This window comes from Panthera tigris, chromosome C2 (genome assembly GCF_018350195.1).
Source record: "Panthera tigris isolate Pti1 chromosome C2, P.tigris_Pti1_mat1.1, whole genome shotgun sequence".
NCBI classification, from domain to species: domain Eukaryota; kingdom Metazoa; phylum Chordata; class Mammalia; order Carnivora; family Felidae; genus Panthera; species Panthera tigris.
Window position 1 is genome coordinate 64,628,198 of NC_056668.1, and position 25,889 is coordinate 64,654,086.

The 25,889-nt window shown below is 41.1% G+C and overlaps 2 protein-coding genes across 3 annotated transcripts in view; both read left to right on the plus strand.

Annotated features, from left to right (window-relative positions):
• TEX55 (testis expressed 55) overlaps positions 1–12,868 on the plus strand; it is a 32,042-nt gene extending 19,174 nt beyond the window's left edge. Inside the window, exon 5 of the mRNA XM_042999151.1 lies at positions 12,675–12,868. Coding sequence (XP_042855085.1) covers positions 12,675–12,866 — 192 coding nt within the window. The 3' untranslated portion in view covers positions 12,867–12,868. The remainder of the gene's footprint in view (positions 1–12,674) is intronic.
• UPK1B (uroplakin 1B) overlaps positions 12,381–25,889 on the plus strand; it is a 29,641-nt gene continuing 16,132 nt past the window's right edge. For both annotated transcript variants that reach the window (XM_042999163.1, XM_007098367.3), the window contains exons 1-3: positions 12,381–12,455; positions 23,801–23,888; positions 25,026–25,226. In XM_042999163.1, the coding sequence (XP_042855097.1) occupies positions 23,820–23,888; positions 25,026–25,226 (270 nt within the window). In that variant the 5' untranslated portion in view covers positions 12,381–12,455; positions 23,801–23,819. The remainder of the gene's footprint in view (positions 12,456–23,800; positions 23,889–25,025; positions 25,227–25,889) is intronic.

Here is a 25,889-nt window from a genome sequence, read left to right on the forward strand (position 1 = left end):
AAATATTGAGAATAAACTGAAGGCTGATGGGGGTGGGGAGAGGGGAGAGTGGGTGGTGGACATTGAGGAGAGCAGCTGTTGGGATGAGCACTGGGTATTGTATGGAAACAAATTCGACAATAGACTATATATATATATATATAATCTCTGTAGGCATATATATATATATATATATGCCTACAGAGATGATACCCTGAGGGCTGCAAGAGCATGTAGCAGAGGGACTTGATCTCTTTTGGAGCAGAAGGCTACCAGGAAGAAGTTTCCCTGACCCATTCAGGGACCCAAGAGAAAACTGTAGCAGGAGTCAAGAGTGAGAGTGTTGTAAGATGAGGCCAGAGATGTAGACAGGGGTAGCTGATACAGAGCCTTCTCAACCATGGTCATGAATTTGGGCTTTATTTTAAGCTCAATGGAAAACTACCAAAAGGTTTTTAAATACAAGAGTGGAATGATCAACATGCATCTCAAACAGGTTCCCTCTCACTGCAGAGTGGTGACTGATAGGTGAGAGGAGCACATTTATTAGGAAAGTATTATCATAGTTGGTGAAAGATGATGGTTGCCTAAACAAGGGTTGGAATGGAGAGGGAGAGAATGGATAGATTTAAGGCATAGACAGAAAGTCAAAGTAATAGGAAGTGACACAATGTGGGTGTTCATAGAGAGGGAGATGGGAAAGACAGTCTCCATTTTTGGCTTGAACCATTCATTGGGATGAGGCAACAGGGATGATGAATACAACTATGGATGTGTGAGTTTTATGAACCATAGAAATCGTTACTGTTTTTGTAATTATCATCAAAGCAGTCATTTTCATGACCTTTATGTGCTTATATTATATGTTCATATTGTTGTAATAAAGAGACCACTTGGTCTCTAACTCAATAGTTTATTTATAACTTTGATTACAGACAAGAAAGTGAGGCTGTTGTTTCAACTTTCTCTCTGTTCGAAAAGAAAAATAAAGAGATGAGAAGTAGAAGAACAAAAGAAAAAAAAGTTTCCGTGTCAGAACAAAAAGATACCATATCCCTTGAAGGAATCCTCCAAGGATGCTTCTGAAGAAGGAGTTACTCCTATAGATATGAGGTGTGAGTGTTCCAGGTGTTAAGAGAGATAACATGAAAAAGCACTTAGAAAAGGGCCTGGCACTGTTAGCTCTTATTATTTTAGTGGTATTATCATCAACAGTATTAATATTCCATTTTACCTGAGCAATTCTAATGACCCTCCCTCACTGTATTCCTTACCACCCTGATCTCACAGTAACAGAAAGTAAAGCTACTAGACCAGTTTTCCTGGCCCTTATCCCCTCCCCTCTTCCATTTAAAGAATAAATGTGACATCATCCATCATTAGGAAAATGGAAATCAAAACCAAGATGAGATACCACTTCACACTCACTGGCATGGCTGTAGTCAAAAAGACAAACAAAAGGAAGTGTTGACAAGGATGTGGAAAAATTAGAACACTTATACACTGTTGAGAGGAATGTAAAATGGTGTAGTCACTTTGGAAAACAGTCTGGCAACTCTTCAAAAATTTAAATGTTGTATTATCATGTGATTCAGTAATTCCACACCTAGGTATATACCTAGGACAACTGAACATATGCAGCCTTACAAAAGTTTGTACATGAATGTTCCTATCAGCATTCACAATAACCAAAAGTGGAAATAAAGCAAAATGTCCAGCAAGTGATGAATGGGTTTTAAAAATGTGATAATCAGGTGCCTGAGCAGCTCAGTTGTTGAGGATCTGACTTAGGCTCAGGTCATGATCTCTCACTTCATGAGTTTGAGTCCCACATCCGGTGAGCTCAAGCCCTGCTTCAGGTGAACATAAGCCCTGCTTCAGGTGAACATAAGCCCAGGTGAACATAAGGCTTCAAGTGAGGCCTGCTTCCCCCCACTTCTCTCTCTCTCTCCCCTTCTCTCTGCCCCTCGTGGGATTCTCTCTTTCTCTCTCTGCCCCTTGCTCACTTGTGCCCTCTATCTCTCAAACAAATAAAAAATAAAAAATGTGATAATCAACAGATGAATGTATAAATAAAATATGGTATATACAAATGAAATAGTATTTAGCCTTATAAAGAACGGAAATTGTGACACGCTACAATATGGGTGAACCTTGAGGATATTACGCTAAATGACATAAGTCAAAAAAAGACATATTTTATGATTCCACCTGCATAAGGTATCTAAAATAGTCACATTCATAGAAAGTAAAATGATGGGTACCAGGGACTGGGGGGGGGGGGGGGGTGTCGAGAAAATAGGGAGTTTTTTAGTAGGCATAGAGTTTCAGTTCTGCAAGGTGGAAAAATTGTGGAGGCCTGTTGCACAATGTGAATGTACTTAACAGCATTGAACTGCACATTTAAAAATGGGTATGGTAGTCAACAGCATGTTACATGTTTTTTATCACAATTTTAAATAACTAAAAATGAAAAAATGTGACCTGTGCATAAAATGGAATATTACTTAGTTATAAACAGGAATGAAGTACTGTTAAAGGACTATGACTTGGCTGAACCTTGAAAACATTCTAAGGGAAAGAAGCCAGACACAAAAGACGATACGTTATATGATCCCATACATGTGAAATATCAAACACAGGCAAACCCATAGAGATAAAAGGTAGATTAGTGGATATCAGAGGCAGAGGAGAGAAGGTAATGGGGAGTGAATGCAATGAGTAGGGGGTTTCTTTTGGGGGTGATGAGAATGTTCTGGAATTACCAGTAATGGTGCACAACTCTGTTCTAAAAAGCACTGAAGTGTATGCTTCAAAGGTGAATTTTATAGTATGTGAATTGCACACTAATAAAGCTGTTCTAAGGGATATCTGGGTGGCTTAGTCAGTTAAGCATCCAGGCTTCGGTTCTTGATTTTGGCTCAGGTCATGATCTCATGGTTTGTGGGTTCGAGCCCTGGTTGGGCTCCGTAGCCTACTTGGAATTCTCTCTCCTTCTCTTTCTGCCCCTCCCCCACTGTTGCACACACTCTTTCTCTCTCAAAAAATTAAATAAACATTCAAAAAACAAAAAACAACTTTCAAAAAAAAAATAACGCTGTTCTAAAAAAAGAATAAGTGTGGACGTTAATATATATTTTTTAATGTTTATTTATTTTTGAGACAGAGACAGAGCTTGAACGGGGGAGGGTCAGAGAGAGAGGGAGACACAGAATCCGAAGCAGGCTCCAGGCTCCGAGCTGTCAGCACAGAGCCCCACACGGGGCTGGAACTCACAGACCGTGAGACCATGACCTGAGCCAAAGTCAGATGCTTAACCGACTGAGCCACCCAGGCACCCCAGGACGTTAATATTTTTAAGTCCGCTTTATGACAGAGGTGAGTGAAAGAGAATAGCTATGAAACTCAGAAACATTATAAACAGGAATACCCGAGCCTTCCAAGAGAATTATCCTATTTCCTCCATTCTTTCAAATTCCCTTGTTTTACTCTTTGGTATTTTGCATATGCTTTATTTTTTTGAATTAGCTTCCTATTATTTTGTACGCAAGCACATATGTGTGTCCAGCTTTACTGAGACAGAATGTATAACATTGTGTGAGGTGTACAATGTAATGATTATAGATACATGTGTATACTGTGAAATGATTTCCACAATAAAGCCTCCTATCATGTCTTGACTAACTTATTCTCAGTTTTACTCCACCCACTCTCCTCCACTTACCTTCTTTTTCTCTTATGTAATCAATGTGAATATATAAGTAAGTATATATATGTATGTGTATACACACACACACACACACACACACAATTATGTCTGTTGATGTTTTTGTGCTCATGTGTCTAGATATATTTTTATGTACAGAGGTGTGGACAAGTTTGGTTCCGGATATCTGTGTATCTATGCTTGAATCTTCACATCAGTCATTTGGGAACATTGTAAGCTAAAACTCCCAGAACTGTGTTTTTTACGAGTGGCAAACAATACTGGTATCCCAGGGCCTTATCATGCTCTCAAAAGGCTATTTTTTTTCTTGTAGCATTGGCAGAATTTGCAACACACTATAACATCAGAGAGTGGTAGTCTGACCGGTTGTTATGAACAGATAGGATTCCAACAGGCAAAGCTAAGTGCCTAATTCTGTGTTTTAATTTTTTTGTTTTTTAAGAAAAAGCAGTTCTTCTCAAACTCCATTAAAAATATAGTAAAGATTTACAGAAAGAAGTAAATCCATCTTGATACTCAAAACAGGAGGGGGAGAAACCAGAGATTTTTGTGATTTCTGAAAACAGAAAGCAGATAGGACAGGTAAACCAGAACAGAAGTTCCACCTCAAAACCCACAAAGGTGACTGAGTGGAGGGACAAGACATTTTTCCAGGCAGAGCCTCAGAGGCTCCAAAGGCTGTGTGGGCAGATACAGGGGAAAGGGAGTGAGCTGTGAGTAACAAAGGACTCCTCCTTCCTAATGACCTTTACAGTCTGTTTCGGTCACCTACTACCAGAGCCCCACCTTGTCATCACCAAAACTGCTCCATAGTGAAATCACTCATATAGTCAAATTACACTTCTAGAAATGACACTGAACCTAGAGAATTATATATTTGAGTCTCTTATGTTTTGTCCCCTTCCTTGCTTTTTATATATATAAAATTATATAGACTTGTGTCGGGGCACCTGGGTGGCTTAGTTGGTAAAGCGTCCAACCCTCGGTCTGGGCTCAGGTCTTGATCTCAGGGTTGTGAGTTCAAGCCTTGCATCGGGCTCCATGCTTGGTATAGAGCCTACTTAAAAAAAGAAAAGATTTGTGTCAAAAATTTATACTGAAAAGAAAGGAGAATTTTCCAACCTCAAAAATGTCCAACCACAGATTGATTACAACATATCTATACAATTAATGTTGCTATAATTTCTGTTTAATTATCTGGATGAGTATAGTTGGACCTATCCCAAACCATATAATATACATATATGTGACTATATACATATATGTATAAAGAGTTAAGTAGAGAAAGAGACAGACTGACAGAAGTAAAAGAATAGGAAAATATAAAGTTTTACGTTAGAAAGCCTTTTTTAAGCATAATGCCAAAGGGAAAATCATTAAGAAAAATATATAATTGATATGACATATTTTAAAAGTATGAAAAAAGTTAGCAAAATGCAAATGATTAATAGTAATAGTTGCAGTCAAAATGACAGATCAATATCCTAAATATGTAATAAGTTCCCACAAATCGATTTTTTAATAATTTTTTTAAATTTACTTTTTTTTTTAATTTACATCCAAGTTAGTTAACATATAGTGCTATAATGATTTCAGGAGTAGATTCCAGTGATTCATCCCCTATGTATAACACCCAGTGCTCATGCCAACAAGTGTCTTCCCTAATGCCCCTTACCCATTTAACCCATCCCCCTACCCACAACCCCTCCAGCAACCTCCAGTTTGTTCTCTGTATTTGAGTCTCTTATGTTTTGTCCCCTTCCTTGTTTTTATATTATTTTTGCTTCATTTCCCTTATGTTCATCTGTTTTGTATCTTAAATTCCTCATATGAGTGAAGTCATAGGACACCCACAAATCAATTTTTAAAACCATAAATACTCCCAATCAAAGAAAAAGTCCAAGAACATGAATGGGAAATTTATTGAAGAAAACATGTAAATAACCAAAGAAAAATAAATTAAAACAAAAATTAGATACCACTTAAATATTTTTATAGAAAAAAATATTTTTAAATGTTTATTAGGGAGAAAGAGAGTGAGAGCAGTAGCGGAGGAGAGGCAGAGAGATAGGGAGAGAATCCCAAGCACGCTCCTCATTGCCAGCACAGAGCTCCATGTAGGGCTCAATCTCAGGAACTGCAAGATCATGAACAGAGCCAAAATCAAGAGTTGGATGCTTAACCAACACCCACCCAGATGCCCCTAGACAAAAATTTTTTTAAAGGTAGCACCTAACCTGTCTGAAAGTACAGCTAAATGGACCCTTTCTTACACTGGGGAATATACATTTTACAACCTCTCTGGAATGCAATCGGATCAATCATTGATTGATTGAGTGATTGATTGATTATATATTTATTGCGAGAGAGAGTGCGCACATGTAAACACGCTTGAACGAATGGAGAGTGGGAGAGAGGGAGAAAGAGAATCTTAAGCAGGCTCCACACCCAGTGTGGAGCCCAACAGGGGGCTCAATCTCATGATAGTGAGATCATGACCTGAGCAGAAATCAAGGGTCTGATGCTTAACCTGCTGAGTCACCCAGGAACCCCAAATCCAAACATTTTAAAACAAATATGCCCTTTAGTCAGAAATTCTAATTCTAGGAATTTACACTAAGAAAATAATGAAATGTGTTTAAAAATTGATGTATAAGAATATTCTCCATGGGATACCTGGGTGGCTTAGTCAGTTAAGTGTCTGACTCTTGATTTTGGCTCAGGTCATGATCTCACAGTTCCTGAGTTTGAGCTCCATATTGAGCTGTATGCTGATAGCATGGAGTCTGCTTGGGATTCTCTCTCTCTGCCCCTCCCCTGCTCCTTCTCTCTCTCTCTCTCTCTCTCTCTCTCTCTGTCTCTCAAAATAAATAAACTTAAAAAAAAAGAAGATTCTCCACATTATTTATAATATTGAAAAATTAAAAATCTGAATTTTCAACCTTTGAGATTCAGTTAAATATATAATAGCATATTCATATGGCAAGATATAATACATCCACCAAAATTATGTTATAGAATAATCCCATAGGGAAATGCCTATACCATATTATAAATAAAATAATGGTTTTAGAAGACTGTAAATAAGTTGTGATCCTAATTACATGGAGGAAAACTAAAAGAAGATCAGAAGTGCCATAAGGGTAGGAATTTTGTCTGCTTAATGCCTGCTAGAACAATACCTGATAAGCAATAGTACCTCAAATAGTTCCTGAATGAATGATTCTACACCAAAATGCTTACTGTACTTATGACTGGACAAGGAGGTTTCGTGATTTTTATTTTCTGCAATGGACATGCATTCGTTATCCAAATAAAATAATGAATTTTTTAAATGCAGAGAATAATTTAGGGCAATATATAAAGAAATGCAGATACTTTCATAAAACTGGCACTTTGGTTACGTACTTTTGGCTCTTCTCAAGCATTATTTAATGCAATGGGTTTTTCCCCCCAAGGACAAAAGATCTAATTCCTCTAAACCTCCCCAATCAGAAACTCATTCATTCATTTTAAACTATTCTAATTTCAGGGGCGCCTGGGTGGCTCAGTTGATTGAGCATCTGACTTCGACCCAGGTCATGATCTCACACTTATGGGTTTGAGCCCTGTGTAGGGCTCTGTGCTGATAGCTCAGAGCCTGGAGCCTTGCTTCAGATTCTGTGTCTCCCTCTCTCTCTGCCTCTCTCTCTCTCTCTCTCTCTCTCTCTCTCTCTTTCTCTGTCAAAATAAATAAACATAATAAAAAAATTTTTTTAACTATTCTAGTTTCAGTGAGGTAGCAAAGGCAGAGGAAGAAAAAACAACAAATAAATAAGCAAGGTAATACCAGCCTGATTATTATGATGCAAATAAAATGTGTTTATATATGAGAGAGTAACTCTAGTGGAGAGGGCAGGCTACACTAGAAAGGGCCATCAGGAAAGGCTTCTCAGAGGAAGCGGGAGCAGAGCTGCACCTGAAGAATGACAAGGAGGCAGCCTGGAACCAGTAGGGGACAGGGATTTCCACTAATGGGAATGGAAAACCGTGTGGTTGGACCACACATAGGATTAAATTAGTACCTAAGAAGTTGGAGAATACATGAGCAACTTATAAGCCATGGTGAGGAGTTTGGATCCTACTCTTGAGCACAAAGGGAAGCCACTGAACAGTTTTAAGGAGGGGAAACAACAAAGTCTGATTTATGTTCTTAAACATTCTCAGGACACTTCTGTTCAAGAGGGTAGCTTTAAATTGCATCATAGAATTTTCTGCCCCCAATATCTAATAAAATAAAAACTTTAAAAAATCAGAAGTATATATACTTACTAAATATCATATTGAGAGAGGCCACAACCTAATTCACCGTTCTTCAAGAGCTGATGGCCAAGGAAAGAAAGTAGGTTCCTGAAGAAAAGCAGAGAAACACAGCTGTCCTTGTAAGAAAACAAAGACCTGGAATTCTTACTATTTTCCTTAAATCCAGGCAATATTGCTTTATCTTATAGAAATTTTAACCAGAAAGTAGTGGGAATGAGTGAGGAGAGAGGGGCTGATTCTCCCGATGGCAGTACAGGTTCAGAGCCAGATTCAGAGTTGAGAGCTGAATCCAGCTCTTAAATCTTCTAAGACAATTGGTCAGGCCCAAGAGGAGACAGGACTGAGAAGGAACAACCAGAGAACTAGGGGAAACATGACAAGAATATTGGAATAAAGTAGTATGGAAACCAGAAGAGGAGAATGGACTCGTCAGCTGTATCAATTGTGCTGAGTGACCAAATGAAATGAAGACAAAGAAGTGTCTACAGGATTTGGCAAAACAGAGGTTGTTTGTAACTTGACAAGCAGTTTCAGTGGAAGAATGGAGGCAAGATAGAATTTGACTAAAGATTTACAGTGTTTAACAGTTTAAAACAAACCAGTTGATTAGGAAAAAATATCATCATTCCAGATACTGAGAGCAAAGGGAATGTTTTGCCTTGGGACCTCTCAGACCCAACGTGGATGATTGTGTATGGCATCCTCAACAATATCTCTGCAGTAAACACAAGTTTCATAGACTTGCCCCTTAATACTGGATATCAGAAATATTATAGAGACTTTCATTGGGTGAAAAGTTGGGCTAACTGGTTATTTTATTGGAATATGGTTATTCCATGTAACAATTCCATATAATAACCATGCCTGGTTATTGAAATGGCCTAAAGTCCCCTCCAATTATAAGAGTCCACATAATGGCACGTCCCTTTCCTGGGAGAGGACTACATTGACTTAAGAAGTTGTTTTTTGGTAGCCATATTCTAAAATGTGAACTGAATTAAGCATTTATCATCTACAGGAGCCAAGAATATGAGAATGTCCTTAATGTTGAGCAAGAGGACAACTGAGTAACAGAGAGGACACATTAAAGGCCAAAAAGCCTGAATCTATACTTTTCAGTAAAATTAGCATAGAGAGTCAACACCTGCCAGAAAAAAAGCAGTTTTCAGAGGCACTGGTGAATTGGCGAACCTGGGCACTTCAGTCTGCAGGTTTGGCTCAGTTATTTCTAATACAGAAGCTGAGCTCTGATTAGTGACCTGCTCTACTCCACCAGGAGCTTAGGTGCTCTGGGAGACTTACTTGCGAGCCAGTTTTGCAGACAATGGCTTTTTATATATGCCATGAACGATATTCTACTCTCTATTCACCTCGTTAACTAGTTAGCAAAAAAAAATCACATTAAGATTTTGATATTATTTTCAAAGTTACACCAATTGTCTAAGTACACTCAAATAGTACAGTATAGTAGTTAAGAGTGTAGGCAGTGAGAACAGACTGATGGGAGTCTTCACTCCTAAATAGCTCTGGAACTATGGGGAAGTTAACCTCCTCAACCCCTGCTTCCCTCATCTATTAAATAGGGGGCCATAATAGTATATACTTCACAGGGTCACTGTCAAAGGTAAATTTTACAGTGCCTGGGACTTTTATAAGAATTGAAAATATGGCAGACAAATCATGGTTTGAGAATTCTTTTTTCCTGAAACTGGTGAGTAGAGGGTGCCTGGGTGGCTCAGTCGGTTAAGCCACCAACTCTTGATTTCGGCTCAGGTCATGATCTTACAGTTTGTGAGTTTGAGCCCCGCATCGGGCTCTGTGCTGATGGTGCAGAGCCTGCTTAGCAATCTCTCTCTTTCTCTCTTTCTCTCTCTCTCTCTGCCCCTTCAGAGTTCTCTCTCTCTCACTCTTTCAAAATAAATAAATAAACTTTAAAAAAAAAAAAAAAGAAGAAAGAAACTGGTGAGTAGGGAAAAAGCCATTAAGTAACTCACATTCCGAGCTCAGAACTTCCAGGATGGGCCAGTTGCTTTCCCATCCAGTTTACACTGCAGCTCCCTCCCTCCCCCATAACAAAGTGGATTGGAAGTGAGGGGTCCATTTAGGGACTGCACTGATTATGAAGAGAAACATTCCAGTGCTCCCTTGTCCCAAAGATGAAAGAGAGAAGACCCATGAGGGTTGGAAAGTTTGAGGGAGTGGATAGCACCGACAGCCTGTAGCTCGGTGAGACATTGCATTAGTCACCAGGTTTGTTAACTTGCCTTGGCACAACCACAGAGAAGGAAAGCATAGGGTGATGGTACAGTGGGATGGCCAGGCAGAGAGGGGCACGCACACTCTTCTTTATTTCCAGATTCTGGACATGTATGAAGGATGGAGGAGTTGCAATTATTGTTGGAAAATTCATCTTTTTCCTAGCTGGTCTTTTCTTTCTTGTTATGGGCTTTTGGGTTCACATTGTATATTTTGAAAACGGATTCATGTTTATTTTCTCCCCACATAATCTTAGTAACAGAACCTAAAATGCCTAGGATATGAATGGAAACATATGTCCTTATTTGCTTCCTTGCTGCTTTATCACAAAGATTTCCAAAAGAGCATGTTTTTAATAATTTACATGCTTTTCTTTCTATAATTGTAATAGAGATCCTTTGCAGACAGAGGAACTGTCGACATAAAAAGAAGAAAATAAAAGCCATCCATATCACATCATCCAGATATAACCCTGATGATATTTATTTTACATTCGTCATGTATATACATACCAATTCATATATATATATATATATACACATATATATATGTATGTATATATATATATACATATATATACATATATATGTGTATATATATATATATATGTATATATATATATATATATCCTGTTTTTTCACTTTTAGCACTCAGAAGAGTGCCTGGCACATCTTCTCACGTATTTACTGAGAACAAAAGTTCTCAGTAAATATTTGTTGAATAAATAAGTGAACATATTTCCACATCATTACAATTTTTTTCTACGGCATCATTTTTTCGCAATTTCATAGAATTCCATTGTGTGAGTTATCATGCTGTGTCTAAACAGGCCCTGGAGGGCTGAGGAGGATTAAGGCATGTGATGGACACACAGATGCCCTGTGCAGGCCCCCTCAACAAGGGGGAGTGTGCTGCATGGCTGCTGGGAGTACTGGCACCCCCAACCTCCACTCTCCGCTCCCTTCAGGGATCGATCGCCTCAGCTACTGAAAGCTGCTTTCCCAGAGCAACCTACATCTAAGGACTGGTCACAGAGGGGCCCAATGCAGAACAACTGTGACAAGCCATTCTCTTCTGGAGCTTCCAGTCTAGGGAGAGGGGGTTGCCTGAGGCTGTCCCACCTGCATGGCAACTTGTCTTCTCTCTCTACCCAATCCTATTTCTTCCCTCCCAAGGTTGTTAATCTCAAGGGCATTCCCTAAGAAATATACTGCACACTAAACTTGTACCAGAGTCTGCTCCCTGAAGAACCTAACCTGTTATAGAGGTGATCCGGACCCATGAGAACTCCTGAGTCTATTGCTTAAAGCACTCAATAAATTCTAATATTACTGCCATCACCCATCCCCAACTACAGGCTAAATAAATTACTGTACACACATACCATGATATGTTAGCAGACATTCAAAGAATTATTGCTGCTGTGTATGACACATGGTGGCTCCAGAGGAACAGAAGGGGAGGGAAGGGAAGGGAAGGGAAGGGAATGGAAGGGAAGGGAAGGGAAGGGAAGGGGAGGGGAGGGGAGGGGAGGGAGGAATTGGATATCATCAGATAATTCCTTGAGCCCTCTCTCTCTATGCCTGAATTTCTCTAGTCTTGTTTGTTTCCAGATCTCTTGCCCCTTATTAGCCTTTGGACCACCTACAGTGTATCACTCTCCCCATAAATGTAGCATATGCAAGTTATAGAAACTGAAACTAGCCATGACCCTGGACAGATCTACATGTACCAGCATGACCATGAGCAGTCAGGAAAAATAGATGGGCCTTTAAAGGCACAAAAGCACAATTAAGGATCAAATAGTAAAACCAGACCAAATCAAAACAAAAACAAAAGCCCTGAGTAGTGTGTGTTCCAGGAAAGCCCAGACCCAGGAGAAATCCAAAGGAGAGCTGAGCTGAGCCCTGTCAAGGTGCTTCCATTTGTCAGAATCACACATTCCAAAAGTAGCAGAAATCTACTGCCTGAAAACTTCCTGTTACTTCCGGCCTCAGCGAGGCAAGCTCGGGCAGCATCAGGCCCAGCCCATGTGAGATGCTTCCTCCCAATCACAGACCACCCTTCCCTAGTGGAGGTTCACAGAATTGGTGCTGGGTAGAAAAGCACCTCAGGCTGGAGCAGCCTGCAGAGTGGGCCGGCTCAGCACAAGAAAGACAAGGAGGAGGAAGGAGGAGCAGTGGGCACTTTGGTGAGTAGACTGATCTCACTGTGCAGGGAAGCCAACTGCACCCTCAACGGTTGGGTTGCTTTCCTGGGAGGTGAGCTGGGGTCCGAAAGAGAGCAGAGGAGAAGATAATGTCCTCATGAATAGATCTGTCATTTTTTGTTATAGAATATTGTAGCGATTTTGTTCTCTTTTACTTTAAATGGTACAAATTGCTTTCTTAAACCATTTGATATTGTCCAGTTCTCAGAAAGGAGATTAAAATTCTTCTGGGAGTATTATTCACCCATCCTGATCTCAACCTCAATTTGCCGAATAGAAAGACCAAGAAAAATCCAAGAATCCTGGGAAAACCTGTATCTCCTGATTAAAATTTCAGACAGACCCCAGTTTGTGGACCCCAATTTCCTTGTGAAGTCTGAGAAGCAAAAATAAAATTTAAGGAAACGGATCATGTTCTTTCTTAATAATGTAGTAGAGAGAAAGTTCCCTGGTTGTCTCATCAGAAATCATTTGGTCCTGCCTACTCATAATGGGATTTGTGGGGCTATTTACTCATGTTTCTTCCCTGCAGACAGTTCTGTTTAATAAATGTGTCCATTGAAATAAGTCAACAAATTAGCTCTATCTACACAATGTTGCTTTTACATAATTTATTTTTACTCTTCACCAATTAGTTGATCTACAGGATCCACAGGTCCTAACTATATTTTTCATTCTAACAACATTTCTACACATAAAATGAATTAAGTTTCAAATAATGTTAATATTATTTTATATATTAATATATAAAATTATAGTTTATATAATATAAGTGGGGTTTAAAACCCCACTTACAAGTAGCTTCAAAGACTTTTAATACATTTTGAATATCATTAATTTTAATGTCTTTCTATTTTTTTATTTTTTAAAAAATGTTTATTTATTTCTGAGACAGAGACAGAGCATGAGTGGGGGAGGGGCAGAGAGAGAGGGAGACACAGAATCCGAAGCAGGCTCCAGGCTCTGAGCTGTCAGCACAGAGCCCGACACGGGGCTCGAACTCACAAACCGTGAGATCATCATGACCTGAGCCAAAGTCGGTTGCTCAACCGACTGAGCCACCCAGGCGCCCTTTAATGTCTTTTTAAAATTAAAGATAATGTTGATTGTTTCTTACCTGAATAGAGTTGCTTAAGCACAAGAAGAAAGAACTTAGATTATATATATATATATATACACATATATATATATATATGTTTTATATATATTTATATAGTTTTCAAACCTTGTAAGGAAATGGCTTTCCTTTTGATTAGCCCTTCTTGATGAGAAGAAAATTTTCTTATTTTGCTTTCTGCTACAATAGGCTTAAAAACCAACTCACCCATTTTTTTGTTTTTAAACTACCTGGAAAGAATCATAGACTTGTAAATCCCTAGGGGAATTTATACACCATTTAGTCAAGAAAAACAAATGAAATCCCAGAACTTCTTTTTGACCTCTCCTGCCTACATCTCACCCAGAACAAACACTGATCAGCCCATGCAGGCTGCACACACCCCTGATGTTCCCTAACTGGGGCAAAGACCAAATTCATGAAGAGTTGCCCTAACCTCACCTCCCCCAAGGAGTCTCCATAGCATTCCTGCCTTGGGGCTGGGCATCCGGCTGGCATTACCCACACCTGAGGTCCTCACGTGGCTGAGAATGCCTGAGCCATTGTTTCTATCCTATTCCTGAGTTCAGGTGGGTCAAGGGCTCTGAAGTCACCACGGCAAGCATCAGGAGTCTAGAGAGGTGCTGTCCAATAGAATCCTCTGTGATGATGGAAATGTTGTATACAATAGCCACTAACTACATGTGGCTATTGAACACTTAAAATGTGGCTAGTGCAACCAAATAATTGAACTTTTCATTTTTATTTAATTGAATGAATTTAAATGAAAATAGCTACATCCAACTACTAGTTGCCATAGTAGAGCAGGTTTAGAGCTTTAAAGCAAGAAAAACCAATCGATGCTGCGAGCCATGGGTGTCAGAGCCATTGGCACAAGCACCGCTTTTCATCATTGCCAGAGACTCATCCTACCCTAAATTTAAGCAGACTAGCAATTGTCCTGATCTAAAATCCCCACACCCACCTTTATTCTCCCCTGTAAGTCATAAAACTGTCTACTCTTGTTCTGGGTTTCAAGGTCAGGGCTAAGGTAACAGCACAGTGTGTTTCTTATTTCTTCCTCTCCTATTTCTCTGTTTGGTTTTTTTTTTTTTTTTCTTTTGTTAATCCAAATTTCCCTAGCATGAGCTAGAGTTTGAGGTGTGGTTTGCGTGTTTTCTGGTCCAACAAACTTGGGTGAGGAAAAGAGGTAATGAACTTGAAGAAATGATCTCATGCTTGGTGGGAGAGTCTTATTTCTTTTACTTTGAAAATGGTTTATTTAGTGAGCAATAGTTTTTAGACCTATTCAATGTGTCTGGAAACATCAACACTATGGATATGAGTAATTTTTATAAGAAAACAAACTGAATGAGGACAACAAGAAAAAAAAAAGAAAACTCCAGCCTTTTAAAATGTTTGCACTTCTCCAGAGCAAAGGAGCTCCTGGGATGTTGAGCAATTTGCGTAAATCATCATGGTGCCAGGCCACTGGGCAGTTTTCCACAGGGTGGGGCTCACAGAGGCTATTCTTGAACGTGGAAAACACTTCGAGGTGAGCTGCATACTTTCAGTCAGGGGTGATATTATTTCTAAAGTGGACAGTCACAGGAGACCTGGGTCGCTCAGTTGCTTAAGCATATGACTTGGGCTCAGGTCATGATCTTGCAGTCTGTGAGTTTGAGCCCCATGTTGGGCTCTGTGCTGACAGCTCAGAGCCTGGAACCTGCTTCAGATTCTGTGTCTCCCTCTCTGCCCCTCCCCGACTCGTGCTGTCTCTCTCTCTCTCTGTCTCAAAACTAAATAAATATTTTTTTTAAATGTTTAAATAGGGGCGCGTGGGTGGCTCAGTCAGTTAAATGTCCAACTTCGGCTCAGGTCATGACCTCACGGTTCATGAGTTTGAGCCCCGCGTTGGGCTCTGTGAGGACAGCTCAGAGCCTGGAGCCTACTTCGGATTCTGTGTCTGCCTCTATCTCTGCCCTACCCTGCTCGTGCTCTGTCTCTCTCTCCCTCTCTCTCTCAGAAATAAATATTTAAAAAAATAATTTAAAAAATTAAATAGTCACTACTTGGCTCTCTGCCCTCTACCAATCCCACTTTTTAAAACTCAGCTCACCCCATTTGCTTATTTTTTATCCCTGCTAGGTTTAAAAACAAACCTAATACCTATCTATGAGGGAAGATCTGCTTTGGAATAACACAAGAAAGTTTCTATAGACCCCATAATTGACATAGCTGATACACACATACTGGGGGCTGAAATGATAGGTAGGAGGGGAAGACACATCATATTTTCAGGACCTGGTCTCTATCCACAGAAGATGGATCCAAGCCCCCAGATCATGAGTTACGTTAGCCCACGGAGGCTTTACTCTCCTTGGGTCTCTCTCTCTCTCATGTGTCTTCCCCCTCTGTTTGAAAATGTACAGGAGAGATCTGATAAAATCATTCACAATGAGGCATTGACATTGAAGCCTCATGAGCCTCACTGTGTCTCTTTTACATGGATGTGCATTCTAATCAGGAACAAAGGAGTGACTCTCTTGTGGGATTTCGGAAATTAGGGTAATTAGTGAGAAGAGTTTGAATGGAGGGCAATGGTAGAAGGCTCTCTCCCTGCTAGCTTTGTTTATGTGCCTCCCTTTATGGCTTAACCTTTAAGGGAAAAGAGCGGGTTCAAGGGCAGGGAATTGGAGGTTTCTCTCAACTTTAAAGAAACATAAAGGGAGGGGCACCTGGGTGGCTCAATCTGTTAAGAGCCAGACTTCAGCTCAGGTCATGATCTCACGGTTCGTGGGTTCCAGCCCTGCATTGGGCTCTGTGCTGACAGCTCAGAGCCTGGAGCCTGCTTCAGATTCTGTGTCTCCCTCTCTCTCTGCCCCTCCCCTGCTTGTGCTCTCTCTCTCTCTCTCAAAAAGAAAGAAAGAAAGAAAGAAAGAAAGAAAGAAAGAAAGAAAGAAAGAAAAGAAAAAAAAAGAAACATAAAGGGAGGTGGTGTCTACCTACCTGAGAAAGAAGAATGATTAGTGACAAGCTCAATAAAAGGCTATTAAGAGTCAGAAGATCTGGACTTGAATCTTGACTCTGCAAACAACACATGCATGATCTTGAACAAGTCACTTCCCCTCCGGGAGCCTTGGTTTCCTCATTTGCACAATGAGAGACCTGACTACAAAGCCTCTACGTCTTCAGCCACATAAAGAGATATTTGTTTTAAGGAAATGGCTTATGGGGTTGTAGGGGCTAGCAAGCCTGAAATCTGTAGAGCAGCCGAAAATTCAGGAAAGAAGTTGATGTTGCAGTCTTGAGTCTGAAATCTGCAGACAATTTTGAGGCAGAATTCCTTCTTCCTCAGGAAACCTGTCTTTGCCCTTAAGGACCTCAACTGATGGGAAGAGGCCCACCCATGTTGTGGAGAATAATCTGTTTTACTCAAAGTCTATTGATTTACATGTTAATCATGTCTGTAAAAACATCTTCACAGCAGTATATAGACTGGTATTTGACCCTACAACTGGGCACCATATCCTAATCAGGTTGACACATAAAACTAACCATTACAGGGCATTTATCACAATGCTTCTTCATCAGGCAGGCAGAAACAAAACTCAAGAAGTTATTAACTTGAGACACATCTACCACCAGGCCCTAGAGAACACCACAGTTTATGTTCTTTATGTAGAGAGGTGCCTATCTGTCTCACCTTTTTGTTCTTTCTCCATGCCTGTCCTTTTTGGAAAGGGCAAAAAATTCTTTTTTTTTTTTTTTTTAGTAGCCATTGGTGTGAAAATTTGTCAAGGTTTTTCTTTCTTTTTTTTTTTTTTTTTAACTTAAATAAGTTCATAAGTCTGTCCCTGTGCACAGGCATTCAGAGCCTTTAAAGAACTCTGAAAGATTAGCCAGGCTTGATTGTTTCCTTTCATAGAAATCATGTTGCCTTTCCTCCAAGTGTGCTAGGAACCCCTTCCGGGACACTCCTCCAGCTGTCAATTATGGAAGTCCCCTGTTTTCCAAGAACCTTTCCTAGAAGTTTTCCACTCAGCGCAGTCTCTTTGACACAGAGACTGTGTAATGTCATGGAGTCATTTCAACCGGGTTTCCCAACTTCACTGTTGAGTGTCTCCTAGTTTCCTGGGTAGCTGCCTTCCAGCTCGGTACTTTTCCTACATCTTTCTTTTCTGATAGTTCTAGAAGAGTGGTTTGCAGCCACACTGGGGCTTGCCATGTGGCTTGGAAATTCCGAGCTGATGAGGAGAAGCTCTCCACTCTTGTTTCAGCCAGATTTTGATCTGGTTGTATACATTAGCATTCCATATTAAGATCTTATTTTCTTGGAAAGGGAATGTGGCTCTGTGTTTTAAAACACAATGGAATCGCTAGTTTTAGGTACTTTCACCATTCAAGTCTGTTAGCGTGGTCTACCTGTTTCAAGAAACTGAGGCAAAAGTGAGGAGAAGATTAGTACTGGTTGAATAACTAATATTGTGTTAGATTTCACATATATTCTCACTGAATTTTCACACAAACCCTTTGAGTGAGTTATTACGATACCCATTTAGAGATGAAGCTCAACAAGATTAAGAAGCTGCCCAAGCTGGGGTGCCTGGGTGGCTCAAAGGGTTAACCATTTGACTCTTAATTTCCGTTCGGGTCATGATCTCACAGCTCGTGAGTTTCAGCCCTGTGTTTGGCTCTGCACTAATGGTGCTTGGGATTCTCTCCCTCTCCCTCTTTCTCTGTTCCTCCCCTGCTTGTGCTCTCTCTCATGCTCTCTCTCAAAATAAATAAACTTAAGAAAAGAAAAGGAAAGATAAGAAAAGAAAAGGAAACAATAAAAAAGAAACTGCCCAAGCTCACAATGCTAAGTAGCAGAGTCAAAGCCCATGTTCTCCCCACTTCATTGTACTCTCTAACCTACTGTGCAATAGAGGTCTATGCAAACAATTCACTCATATATTTATTTATCTGTCCATTCATTCATTCATTCATTCAAATACATACATTTCTAAATTTTACTTTGTCTGCCTTTTGTCTATCAAAATAATTTATTGAGTGCCTACTATGTGTCAAGTACTGCACCACCTTGGACCTAGAAAGACAAATGAAACAGGGTCCCAGTGCCTTCTCCTGCTTTGGAGACTCTTACAATAAAGTGCAGGAAACCATTTGTACATTGATAACAGGAGGAAAGAATACACAAGGGGAGCAGAACAGAGTCCTCCCTAAGTAAATTCTATATCAGGAAAAACGCAGCCTGGGCAGAGGAGAATCTTGAGTGTCAGCTCTGTGCCGCCTCGGTCTGGAGCAGAGGCCCTGGAGCTAACCAAAGCCCGGGCAATGTAACCCAGTGTCCGGTGTTAACTGTTCAGGAATGCTGATGGAATGCAGAGAGGGTCCCTCCCACGTGGACGTGCTGCTTGGTACCTGACTCTGGCCACACCCAAGCACAACTGGGAAACTTGTTTCTTGTCCCAAAGAGATTATTTCCCCCCATGCATCCTTCCATGAAAAATAAAAAACACACATGGGTAAGGACTATAGGTCCTTACGGCTGGCTGGGCCCTAGGCAGGGGACAGAGGGAAGGAAGAAGGGGCTGCTTCACCTCAACCTGGAAGACCTTGGCTGTGGGACTAGTCACCTTGAAACCTCCGGGCTAGGCTCCAGGTGTTACAGTGCCACTGGTCCACAGAGCAAGGCCATAGCCCAATATCCTGCCCTTCCTAAATATGCCCCTGGTTATTAATCATAATTTCTTATGTTTGTAAACAGACTTAGTATTTGCCAACCACTTCTGCATCTTTTATGTCAGTGATCACAACAACCCCATCAAACACATTGTGTTTTACCCATCTTATAAATGAGGAAGTAGACACTGAGTGGCATTGCCCAGGGATACACAGTAAGGATGGGCAAGACTGGGGGTTGGAACTTCAGCATTCTGACACCAAGTCCAGTGTGCTCACAGCTAGACCACAGCCACTAGGCTACACCATGAGCCACCAGAAGCATCCACTCGGTTCCCTAATTGCCATCTCTCTTGACATTTGCAGCTATTTGATGGATACAACAATGTTTTAGATCTTCGAGACACCAACCTAGTCTAAAATACAAATGACCAAGGAGAGGCTATGAAATATTGACTGTCATATTAACCTGCACATTTGCACCTTTTCCTTCCAAGAATTTTGGTCCCAAGGGGTGGGTGAGAGAACTGCAGGTTTGGGATACATCTCAACAAAATCTCTGGAAAAACATGTGGGTGCAGCGCTGGGTTTGGGGAAAATGTACAAATATTAGTGCAACGTCGAGGAGCTAAGGAGACAAGAACCTAGAAAAGTGAGTGAAGACTGATTCTGACCTTTGCAAAGACAGGCTCATCTGAGCAGGAAGATGGACCTGTTCTCTCTGCTTGAGGGTTGCCAAGGAAGCGAGCCAGGCATTGCTTTTTATTCTGAAAGTACTATCTATGTGACAGGACTTTATAAACTGCACAGTGTTATGTAGATGATTCGAAACCAAGCAGACCTGGGTTTGAATCTGAGCTTTTGCATTTTCTAGCAATGTGGTGTTGGGCAAAGTAAGTAATCTCTCAAGCCTCCCTTTCTTCATCTGCAAAATGACAAGAAAACAGATTCTCCCCTGGATCCTCCAGGAAGGCAGCTCTACTGACACCTTGATTGTAACCCAGTGAGACTTATTTCACACTTTTTTTTTAAGTTTATTTATTTTATTTTTGAGAGAGGGAGAATATCCCAAGTAGGCTCCATGCTCAGCACAGAGCTCCACTGGGGGGTGGGTGGGAGAGCCCTAAACCCATAAACTGGGAGATCATGACCTGAGCCGAAACCAAGAGTTGATGGCTCAACCCACTGACCACCCAAGTGCCCCTCATTTTCATACTTCTGACCTCCACATCAGATGTTACATTTGTGTTGTTTTAAGCCAGGAAGTTTGCGGTAACTTGTTACAGCAGCCATAAGAAACTAGTTCAGACTTTAGTAAAAAAAAAAAAAAAAAAAAAAAATACCCATCTCGTGGTGTACCTGGGTGTCTCAGTCAGTTAAGCATCAGAATCTTGGTATTGGCTCAGGTCATAATCTCACAATCGTGAGATCAAGCTCTGCATCAGGCTCTGAGCCAAGCATGGAACCTGCTTGGGATTCTCTCTCTCCCTCTCTCTCTCTGCTCCTCCCACACTCCTGCTCTATCTCTCTCAAAAATAAGTAAATAATAAAACAAACTTAAAAAAAATACCCATCTCTTGGATCTGTTGAGAGAAAATGCACATAAAGTACCTAACATGTGCTAAGAACATTGTAAGTGCTCATTAAATGGCAGCTTTCATCATCATTTTGTTATTTTGGAAGATGAGAGTGACTTTCTAAGTTATTATGTGTCACTGATCCCAGAGGCCTGAAGAAGAGAATTCACAGGGGAAAAGGAGAAAAATCTAGTGGTCAGCAACTTCAGAATGTTTTACCATCACTATATCTCTGCCTTCCATAAATACAGTCAGGCTGCCTCTCTGGCATTTCCTTCCATATGCCTGTCTAGGTTTCTTCTGTTAATTCTTCTTTTTGCTCATACTAACCCCTCATCTGCCCACTCTTTGTCTTCTCCCACTCTTGTCTGCACGTTTCCACCCTGACTCTGATGGACAATTCTCCTTTATTCATTTGTCCCTTCCTCCTTTATAAAACTCGGCGTGGCAGGTTCCTCTTTGGAAAAGTTCGTTATGGGGCTTCATGAGTCACCGGGCCAAATCCCTTGTTCGGAGTATCTTCAGTTCCTTTCTGCAATAAAGGACCAATAAAGTCCCTCTTCAGTAGCCTCATACTCTCTTCCTTTTATCCATAGTCCTATTTCCCCCTTTATTTGACTGCATACAGTCATTTTTGCTTTGAACCCATGTTGCTGTCATCACACTTTACATTCCTTGAAAGAACGAATTGCTGCTAACCAGCTAGTCAACACAAACAGGCTGCTGCTACCCAGCAAATGGGTGCATAATCTGTACTGGTTGAAATGGTGCTGCACTTGGCCTCCAGACTTTTGCCCTTTACTCTCTATACTTGTGTTGTTTGAACTTCTGCCTTCCACTGTCTATTTATTCATGTCTCTAGATGGTAACTTAACTTGTCAGGAGCAATGTCTGTGCATACCAGTAATGAACTTTACAATGTGACTGGTCTGGTTACATGAGTAAAGATCTCCCTTGGCAGACTGTGTATTAACTCCTTCAGGGCACTCGGGCTCCACTCAGTCTAATGTTTAACAATTACTGGAACAATTGCGGGAAAGAATGAATGCCATTTCTAAGCAGAAACTACTCATAAAGATCTTGTAACAATGGCCCGGTTCTATTCACTCAGCAAACATTGATAGAGTACCCACTATGCACCCAGCTCTGGGCCAGAAACACTCATGAATTTTAATTCCTTTCAATTCCCACAGCTACCCAGGTGAACAAGGAAGGGAAAAATGGAGAAGCTAAGATTCTTCGGAAGGCTGTTAACACTTACATTAGAGAGTAGTAACAAAGGAAGTCAAATCTTAGCAAAGTCTGAGAAGACTTGCCTCCCACTGATCCCCTGTACCAACTGGGACTTCAGCCAAACTGACTCACTTGCCACCTCACCGCCACCTTGCTCTTCTAGGTCTCTGGTCCCTGACATTTCCTTTCCCTGGAATGTCAGCTGCACACCCCACTTCCTCCCACACCACACCCTATATCTCTAGTCTACTTATCAAAACCACACATACCTGCAAGGCTTATGTCTTCCCTACTCGGAACTCCCATAGCACTTAGGGTCTTCCTAGATGTAATAAAATTATTTAGGAACCTGTCTTAGCTTCCCGACGAGAGCACAAAATCCTGGAAAACAGCAATCTTCCTAATATATCTTTTATACCTCAAAACTCAAGTCATATCATTTAATACATTTTGGTTTAAAGCATGAATACAGGAAGTGATTAATTTAATTAACAACACAATAAGAGATCTGGACGGCTTTTCTGGAGGTATTTTAAGTACAAAAGCTAAAGTAATTGACCCAAACACTTACCCTCATGTTCCTTCCAGAGAATCCTGAGGGAGGGAGAGGCCCACTTCTTTTTAGTGCCATTCAAAGCACTAAATCTTGTAAATAATTTCTAGGAGCCAGTGTGGGTTGAGGGGATGCACTTGGGCTCCAGAGTCACACAGACCAAGGTCTCCAGCCTACCTTTTCCATTGCATGACCCCAGGGAACGTAATTACCTAAATTAAAGCTTTAGTTTCCTCATCTGCAAAATGAGCCTCCTCACCTTTTTTCTTTTCTACCTAATTGGGCTATGAGAATTAGATGTGTGCATGTGAAGTACCTAGTAGAGTGACACATGGCAGGAACTATATGTCAGCCCCTCTTCTCCCACTCCTCGTGCAACAGGGAACTTTTCATTATTTTTTAAAGATTTTTTAAAAATGTTTGTTTCTTTATTTTGAGAGAGAGAGAGAGAGAGAGAGCACATGAGCAGGGGAGGAGGAGAGGGAGAGAGAGAATCCCAAGCAGGTTCCTCCCACTATCAGTGCAGAGCCCAATGCAGGGTTCAAAATCACAAACAGTGAGATCATGACCTGAGCCTAGATCGAGTCAGCCGCTTAACCAACTGAGCCCCCTAGGTGCCCCCAGGGAATTTTTTAAATTGCCAACTATTTTTGAAGGTAACAAAATATTCTGATAGTAATTATTTTTAACAGCTGCCTGTAGCCCATATGGGCACCAGCTGCCAACTTTGGCCATGAGTTTTCCTTTGGGGTTTCAGTTTGCCATGACCAAGGATAGGAAGAGCCACGCTGGGGCACCTGGGGGTGCTTCAGCCCTGCCCAGTCCTCAGCACCCCATGTCTGCCCTTGTTAACGTGCAGGACCTCAGTGCATCACTCAGAAGTGCACAGTCTGTATATTCTCCACCTTAAAGAACAACTGAAAGTTACTGATCAGACTCTGGCAGGCTTTACTTTTTTTTTTCTTCTTTATAAAATTACAGTAAAAAAAAAAAAATGCAATGATTCCTGAGCTTAGTAATCAAATTCCCCTCCCTTGCTAAATGATTGCCTGACTTCAGTTTGGATGCTTTGGAACACGAGAAGGTGATGCAGGTGATAGTGTGATGGAGTCATGTTATGAAACCTGCAGCAACATTTGCCACCTGGTCCTACTCAGCTGGAATGTTCTCGTGTCCTCAGCTTGGGGGAAATCCTGAAGATGGCCAAAGATGACTCCACTGCTCGTTGCTTCCAGGGCCTGCTGATTTTTGGAAATGTGATTGTTGGTGTAAGTAATGAGTATTTTTCAGGAAATTCTGTTCTTTCTGTAATCACAATTTTTGGATTAATCGAAAGTGGGAGTTTAAAGGAAAACCATGATATACTTACTGGCTTCCTATCTTTTTCTTCCTAATTTTAGGAAATGTGTTACTAAAATAGGCTAGCTAGAATTTAATTATATAAATAATCATATGTAACTATGTGATATGTCAAAAAAAATGGATATTTCCCTCCCAACTTAAATGGTTTTTTTTTAATTTTTAAATTTATATCCAAGTTAGTTAATAATGTAGTGCAACAATGATTTCAGGATAGATTCCTTAATGCCCCCTACCCATTTAGCCCGTGCCCCCTCCCAAACCCCTCCCTCCCAACTTTAAAACACAAGAATCCAAAAGAAGCCATGTCAACCATGGTCAGTGTGCAAATATTGCCACCACACACACACTTCAGTGTTTCTTTCCTATTTCGCCTTGATTTGATTTGCATGGAACAGTGCTGTTAAGGCTGTTGGGGACAGATGTTTGCATTTACTTGTCCTGATCACACAGAGGCCAGTACCAGGATGGGAGAGTGGCTCAGAGGTCAGGCTGTGTGGGCTCTGTGTGCTGACAGAGCGCTTGAGAGTCACGATCTCTGGGTCTTGGCCCGGCCCTGCCTCTGACTCCATGACTCTGGACAAGTTATCAGCTTTCAAGGACAAGGTCCCTCATCAATAAAATGCAGAGGGTGGGAAAGATAACCACCAAGGTCACTTCCAGCTCTAATGCTCAGTGCCAGACAAAGACTAGTCTAAATATTATAATCCAGGAATTGGGACGAAGGACCGTGGGAGTAGGGGTGGGAGGTTCTGTTCATACAAGATGTTGTTTGAGTGGTTCATGCCCCACAGACTTTAGATGGTCTGAAATTGCCTGGGTCTTTCCCCCAAATAGCAGTAAGACAGTGACAGGTGGGAGGAGGCATACATCCTAGTAATAGGATGGAAGGAGCAGTTTGATTTTCTGGCGATGAGTCTCACTTCATTGCTTTGAGCCTATGCAGAGATGGAGTTAGACTCTCTTACTAACCCCTCCCCACACTTTTGCATCCCTTTTCCAACGCTGTTGCACTACCAGCCTGACAGAATGCCCTCTGCCCCCAGATGTGCGGCATCGCCCTGACTGCAGAGTGCATCTTCTTTGTATCCGACCAGCATAGCCTCTACCCGCTGCTTGAAGCCACTGACAATGATGACATCTATGGGGCAGCCTGGATTGGCATGTTTGTTGGCATCTGCCTCTTCTGCCTGTCCGTTCTAGGCATTGTAGGCATCATGAAGTCCAACAGGAAAATTCTTCTGGCGGTGAGAGCTTAAAACTCTACGGTTGCCTCCTGGGCCAATTTCGGTGGATTCTTTTCTTCTTCCCTGAGCATAGTGATTTGGCTTTTAGTGGGCTAAGTGGGAGCAGAGAGAGACAGGTAAGGGGAGAGAAGGAGGAAACACTCTCCCTGCAACGAAGCTTGACCATTTTGGGGGCAAAGATGCCCTCCACTATTTCAAGTCCAGAAGATTCCAGTACAGAGAACCCAAAGGAGAGAAACCTGATGGTGACCCTGTTGAGTATTTTCCAGCTCTGTGCTTCTCCAACCAGCTACAGCCAGTGGGTTCAGCCAGGAGCTACATAGGCCAAAGCAGAGACAGAGTGAGAATTTGATGATTAGAGTTTTTCTCTTGACAACAAGTAGTTTAAAGTATTATTTTAATATTAATCAGTGATATTTTAGGATATAAAATACAAAATATGCATGAATTTTTAAGAGAAAGCATGAGCTTTTTCAGAAATTTTTGAGCCCAAGGCCGATGATTTTGTATAATGACCTGCATTTCCTACATTATACATTCACTCTGCTTTTCAGGGCCCCTAGGAAACCTTGATGCACAGCACTAGAGAATTCGGCTTCAGCGCCATCTGCCTGTGGAGGCTCTAACACTGTGCACCCACAGAGAAGCTTTTGCCCCAAGCCA